General features: G+C 35.6%; 1 protein-coding gene across 1 annotated transcript; it reads right to left on the reverse strand.

Annotated features, from left to right (window-relative positions):
- Window positions 1-141: 141 nt before the first annotated feature.
- Window positions 142-5019, reverse strand: LOC114724779 (IAA-alanine resistance protein 1). Its single transcript, XM_028911229.1, has 7 exons — window positions 4326-5019; window positions 3506-3589; window positions 3350-3399; window positions 2347-2398; window positions 1483-1596; window positions 657-895; window positions 142-191 (listed from the first exon to the last, which is right to left on the reverse strand). Exons 1-7 carry the CDS (start codon window positions 4666-4668, stop codon window positions 153-155), a joined length of 921 nt encoding a protein of 306 aa, XP_028767062.1. The 5' UTR covers window positions 4669-5019; the 3' UTR covers window positions 142-152.
- Window positions 5020-7071: the final 2052 nt, after the last annotated feature.

Here is a 7071-nt window from a genome sequence, read left to right on the forward strand (position 1 = left end):
AAATATAGCTTAATGGTACAATATAACTAGATAGGTTTTTATTTATTAAAAAAAAGAACTGTCAATTACTTACAAACACCATCAGAGAAAAAAGATTGAGAAACCGAACACAAGATTTGATGATTGAACTGATTCCCTCTCATTCGAGGATTTCATATCATCCGCAGAGCTAGCCTTTTGCCATTGATCCTCTGTAAGGAAGCATCAAATATTAGATGATATTTTTAATTACAGAAGACTAATCAGATAAATTCTACAATCAATTATAATATTCAATTCGGTATAATTTAATTCTCATTAAGAAAATATGCTGTTCAGATTGTGGTTCCATAATGCAAATATGTTGAAGTTCTGAATAGTTATATTCAATTAAATTTAATCTAATGTCTAACTCAATTCTATTGTTTGTTTCCAATATCTGCATTGTATAACCAGCACTCCCATAATAGCAACAAGCCTCCCATATAAACTTAATTAGATGTCTTGCCCGCCTTTAGCACTGGATGCCAAGCCCAAGTTCTCCTGAACAATATCTACTACTAAAATATGCAACCAAAATTTGACATCAACCCTGGTTCAAATGGACTCAATGCATGGTGACAACAAATATATAGCAGTGGTTCCAAACTAATTAACAAGCACAGTGTTTGCCATACCTTTCTAAGCAAGGGTCCAGATTGAGTTGCATCATTGCCCTTTGAAGAATCACGTGGTACCACATCCGGATGTCTTTCCTCGTCAAGCAATTTACCATCTTTCGCATCATCTTTCACTTTTTTCTTTTTGCTGTGGTGATGGTGGTGGTGGTGTCCATTTGTCCATGAATTAGCTCCTTGAGAGTTTTCTTCAACATACCTAACCACCTTCTCTACAAGAAGAAAGAGTACAATTCCAGCTGCAAGAACCCAAAAAAAAAAAAAAAAGTAATAATTATGGCTACGTGATCTGATCTGAATAAGAAAAAAGATTATCATGAATGGGGCCAGAGATGACTGGAAACGAATTTAAGATCTAACAATTAACAGACTAAATTTATGAAAAGGAATTTTAAGATATAATAATTTAAGCCATTGATGTACATTTTTATCAATGAAAAGTCTGAAGGGGAGTTATCACAAAGTCCAACTAATAACCACCATTTCCATTAGTTCAGAATAAATTCTTTACATTCCAATTTATAGTTAGTAGTAAACAAAAGTTTCAGATTAAATGTGGAATAACAAATCCATTTTCATTTGCCATGCAAAATCCGGCCATTCATTGATAGAATTGTCTGACTAAATAATAGTCATGCAGACAGCACGCAGGCATTTAAAATTCCTGGTGCCTAGGTTAGTATACAAGTTAATTAACTTAAAACTAAGATGGCAAAAACTTCCAAGAAATTGATCATCAGAAGAAATAGAAGCCAAAAGTCCAACATGTAAAGTATTTCAAAGGTTAATAATGTTAGTGAGACACTACCATAGCATCGCCACTAACCAAGGATCGATATTCCTGTAGAAAGATCTGCTAAAGAATGAGAATGCTGATGTCCGATACGAGCATCATGGTCATGGTCCACATGATTGCCATGTGAATGGGAATGCTCACCACCTGCATGGAAAAAAAAAAAATCACGTTTCTTCTCGCAAAATTTTACATAACCTTCATTCAAGGACTGACAACATTTTTTGAGGTCGCAAGACTTTGGATTTTCAACACTTTCAAAGCATCAAACATAAATGTAAGCCCTTCCAAGTTTAATACTAATAAAAGACAAAGCACAAACACAAAAAACACAGTTGCATTAGCCCCATATTTGACTGCTCGTGAAACATGGAACTCCCATTTAATCTGACCCCTCTCCTTACTATAATCAGCACGATTTTGGGGTACGCTCTCCCCTTTCACCCTCAAGTATCAAAGCCCAATCAGTTCAACTCACAATGTAGATGAGCCTCTTTGTCCAATAAGATGGGGTTGACGAAGGGATAGAAGTGCCACATGGGATGGGACTGAGACATGGAAATCAGGCTCTCCCTCACAGTGAGAGAAAGTGGGGGGGGGGTGGGTGGTTTTCTTTTACATCAACACGTCTCATATAAGAGGAAACAGGGCAGAAAGGGAGAGCTGAATTCCTCCAATTGATGCGTGAAGCACAAGAAATTGATGGTGGCCATACATCATGAGAATTTTCAAACCAACATAGCCAAAATAAGAGGGATCAGATTGCACTGAGTCTATGACTCTGCACTGTGAAGCTATTTATTTTTATTAAAAAAGAAACGAGGCATGAACCATTCATAAGAGAAAAGAAACTAATCGACAATTGCATCCAAAATGAAGAAGGGTTGCATCTCATACCAAAAGCATGAGGTAATTGGTGAAGGAAAGCATCCCCCAACATAGCACCCGCCTGCAGAAGGCATATTTGATGAGAATTAAACAAAAAACGTGATACAGCAACCAATAAAAAACAAATAAAAGATGATGATATAGCTGTCATTTCCTGAAACTCTGTAAGAAGATTCACTAGTTAGCAACATGCTGGAATCTCTGACTCATCATAGAGTGTATGATACAGTCAACAGAAACTTTAAAGGCCATAACTTTTCTTGGTAATTTCAAATATTACACGAATAATCTTTAGCTAGCAGCAGATTGATCTACATCATTATTTTATAGTACACCTTCATACAGTTTAGTATATCTAGTCATTTTGAACTAAAATTATGATAGTAAAAATTGAAGTTACATGAAAAAGGATAAGTCAACTTGCACAAGCTGTGGAAGTTAATTTGAGTGTACATAATGTAAATTGTTGCTAAAACATTAAGAGTATTCATTATTAAGCTATAATTTTGAAAGCACTTCATCACATTTAATTATGTGAATTTGTAAAATTACACTTCAAATGATTCCTCCAATGTGTGCATGTCTAGAGGTAAAGAATTATAGAATCTTAATTGTGGAAGAACAATCATTTTAACTACCACCCGTGGTCCATGCATTGAAGACATTTCGAACTTTGACCTTCTAAGGATCCAGCAAGTAGGAAATACCAATGCTTTTCTGTTTAGCAAAATATCCGCAGAAAGAAAGATAATAATTTAAGATGATATAGCTTAAGAAAGATAAAAAAACAGAAGAAGACCAAGATTGAGGTCATGAAAATAGAAGGTAGAAACCAGACATGGAACTAGTGGAAGCCAGATTTCTCAACACATAACTTATGGGCATTTCATAAACAAAAGCGAACATGTAATACGAAAGCATAGTGAAACCATAGCAATCAAAAATAAATAAGTAAATAAATAAAAAATAAACCCAAACAACGGGTAATAAAGGAATTAAAAGGAAACCTGACCCCAAATAAAGCCAATGAATCAACAACTGTCTTTGATGGTTTTCCCTGTACTGCAAGTGAATAACTTTCAACATTCAGTTCTGCAAACTACGAATAGATATTGCAAACAGAATGACTTCTGGAGAAATCGAATGCAATGAAAAGCACATTACTTACCAAAAATCAGAGGCAAGATAATCAGACAAATAAGGGAAGCCATGCTAACCAAAAATGAACATCCCAATGCATTCAGCCAAAGCCCTAAATTTACATTAATAAGAAAATGAGTAAAATTGAATTAACCAAACAATAAATAAAGTATCACATCTTATGATATTATATGCCATCACTTGATACAAAGCAATAAGCATGTATCACACATGATGCCCGCTCAACTGTTTTACAGAAAGTCTACAAGCTCAGTGGGGTACAAGAGCATGTAAATTGAAGAAGAGTTGGGGGAAAAAAGTATATCTTAAAGTTGTATCACACTGGATATGACTCTGTTGGACATGAAAACCCTCCCGCATCATCTTCCGCTAAAAAGACTAGAATTAAACATGCAAGATCTTTGCGTATCCTGAAACTCCGCGTAATATGAGGTAAACAGTATCACCATCTCACATTGCAAAATTGTCCCTCTAATCCACCCAGCATGAAAGCTTTCCGTGGTGATCCAAGTTTCACTCACAGCCATATTTACTTGACAGTCTAATACAAGTCGCACGGCATAAATAATTAATCGGGCATTCCTGAAGTCGCAACACTCTTCGACTCATTAAACCACAGAAAAATAGAGTTCTACGAGTTTGCTTCCCAGATTTGAACTCATGATATCTTAGAATCAAGTTGTTATCGCTTTATAATATTTTCAGTGAACAGTTGAATGCCTCAAGTCAGCATACACTGCCCATTGTCCAGCGCAAAAACACCCGCACCAGAATGCCAAACCACGAAAATGATCAATCAAATCGCATCGGAAGGAATCGGTAAATACCTAAACCCGATATTTCAGAGCCACCACTGCGCTGATGACCGCGGTGGTCATGGTCGTGCTCGTGGTCATATGCGAACCCGAATCCATATAGTTTCATATCCTCCTCCTCCGCTAATTCCTCCGGAAGCCTAGTTCCAGATACCAGTTTCTCCTCTTGATGATGCTGGTGGTGATGACTATGCCCACACTGGGGGTGACTATGATGATGATCGTGGGAATCATGGACCTGCGATGTGCAGGACCCGGAATGATGACCGTCGTGCCCAAGTCCCAGATCCAAGCAAAACCCGAGAACCAAAACCGTAAGCAATGCCTGCTGAATCAGCTTTCTACTCAGTGCCATGAAATCAGTGCGCCCCTACAGAACCCAACTGGATTCCGAGGGGAAAAAAGAGTGCTTGAACCGAAGGAAATCTTGGCTACGGAAGTCAAACTAGGAGGTGAACTAAGAACGATTTTTGCAAGTGCCTTGGATGGTGATGTAGCAGACTGATAGAAAGAAGAGAATGATAATGGCGACTATGATTCCGAAGGCTACGACGTCCATATTTAGTAGAGCTGGGATATTTTGAAGAAATTAGTTATTTTTTTAATTCTAATGCGAAAATTTTCCATTTACAAGTGCCTTTCTTTCATCGAAGCCGAAGGGAGAGAACCAGAACTGCCTCAAAAACCCGATTAACTTATCATCACTGCTCATGTCAAGAGGAGGAAAACCCAAAAAAAAAAAACAAAAACACTTGTCATCATCGATCATTCGTCAGTGTTTCCTTCACCGTCCACCCTCCATGTCCACTCCCACTTACCAACTATCCAATAATAATTATTTCACTTTCCAAACAACTTTGGGAATTCGGATCCTTGGATCCTGCTTTTCTCTGGTTATTTTCAAACACTTTTCTTCGTTAATTAAACAAACGATATACGGCATGATTTCCCTGTAAATATTCATTGTATAATTTTTAACATACAACACTGTTTATCAGTTATAAATATTACAGTGCATTTTTCAGATCATGTGGACCACACGAATCATGTTTACTTGGATGAAATTTGTGTATGCCAATACCCACAATTCACCAACACACATTGATTTTCCGGTAAAAAAAAAAAAACCACACCTATTGGTTTCTAAATTTTAGAAATATACCCCACGGACGTAGAGAAGGAGGGTAGAATCGGCCTCAAACCAACAAGTTGTTGGTTGAGGTGGTAGGACCTCACTCTTTTAAAAAAAAAAGAATATAAATTCGAATTTCGAAAAACATTTTTGTTAGAAAAGTTATTCCTAAACCGGTTAGATCCGAAAGAGATTAGTCTTAAGTCTAATATGACTTAGAGATACTTTTGTTTCATCTAAAAAAAATTAGTATCAAGCCCTGGCCAACGAAATTCAAAGAAATTTCTTTTACGGCAAAAATTGAAAAATCATCTTTATATGTATGTATAACGTATTATTTTAAAGCTAATTACTTCTTTTTTTTAATATAAATTCCAGTTAACTATTAGTTCTTTTTTTTGGTAAACTCTCAAATTTATTCTTAATAAAAATAAGTTTAGTTAAATAATTAAAAAAATTTATAATTAATTAAGAATATTAGGTGAAGAATAATATTTTAAACAAAAAATGTTAAAGTTTTATGATAAAGTTTGTGGAAATACTCAATAAATAATATATCCAACTATCCATGTATTTTCAGAAAAGAATGACTTTGATCCGTCTCCCGTACTGAGTTGGGGACCCTCCTCATGCTTTGGATGAGCATAAGAGCCACGTATGATTTTGTTGGATCCTCCTTGGTAGGTAAGCCCTTGTAGTAATGGGCCAGGCTCTCCGTCTTGAACAATGCGGGCTTTTCTGGGCTTACCAGGCTTGCTGCTGGGCCTATATACCCTCTCCTTCCAGCCCCATGAACTGTGGCGATCGATATTCTCTACATTTTTAGTTTTTTGGAGTGAAAGATAGTCTCTACATTTTCGGGTTTACAGGTTGCTTAATGTTCCACACTTTTGTACGCCCATTCGTTATGGTCTGCTCCGTCAATTCTTTTTTTTTTTTTTGAATTTTTTGCTTGATATGTTGTATAAAAGCATTAAATATTTTTTTCATAAAATGATCAAATATATTGAAAAAAACATAACAGGCTACGTAAATACTACTTTAGTTTTTAATATAAGAACTCGTTTGATTTTTATTTTGGTTATAAATATAAGGACTTAATTCACTTTGTCTCTCATTTGTTTTTTTTTTTTCAAAATAGTCATTGTAATAGTAATAGTTCTAGCAAGTACACTTCATTAGTAAGGATATTCTAGAAAAGACAATATCTATTTACTATAAATAACTAACTTAACTAATTTTCTTAATCTACTCAAATTAGTCAACTAACTCTCATATTAACAACTGGAAATAATATGACACACATACATAAGACGGATTCACACGCTAGACAAGAGCTAGAGAGTAAATTAGACAAGATTGAACCTAGCTAGAAGGCTCAACTATTACAACAGCTCTAACTAACAATCTAATTAAAATGAAACACCAGTTGTCAAATCAGTAAGATGAAAATCATGTTGAGCAACAAACACAGTATTGCTGATCCATCCACAAGACATGAACACGGAGAATATATTCTGAAAACTCCTCATATTAACAAATCGCATAAAGAAAGATTTGTCGACAAGAATGAAGAAACTTATGCCACTAATTTTTCTCTTGAAAGAGTAAAGAGGGACATCCCAA

This window comes from Neltuma alba, unplaced genomic scaffold (assembly GCF_004799145.2).
Source record: "Neltuma alba isolate B1F8T4 unplaced genomic scaffold, ASM479914v2 tig00012198_pilon, whole genome shotgun sequence".
Classification (NCBI taxonomy): Eukaryota; Viridiplantae; Streptophyta; class Magnoliopsida; order Fabales; family Fabaceae; genus Neltuma; species Neltuma alba.

What these genes read in the sequence shown, in the direction of transcription:
- LOC114724779 (XM_028911229.1), bottom strand. Translation starts at nt 4,668, where the DNA reads ATGGCACTGAGTAGAAAGCTGATTCAGCAGGCATTGCTTACGGTTTTG. An exon ending in CTCTGAAATATCGGGTTTAG is followed by an intron (nt 3,590 to 4,325) that starts GTATTTACCGAT and finishes ATGTAAATTTAG; the next exon opens with GGCTTTGGCTGAATGCATTG. An exon ending in TATCTTGCCTCTGATTTTTG is followed by an intron (nt 3,400 to 3,505) that starts GTAAGTAATGTG and finishes ATTCACTTGCAG; the next exon opens with TACAGGGAAAACCATCAAAG.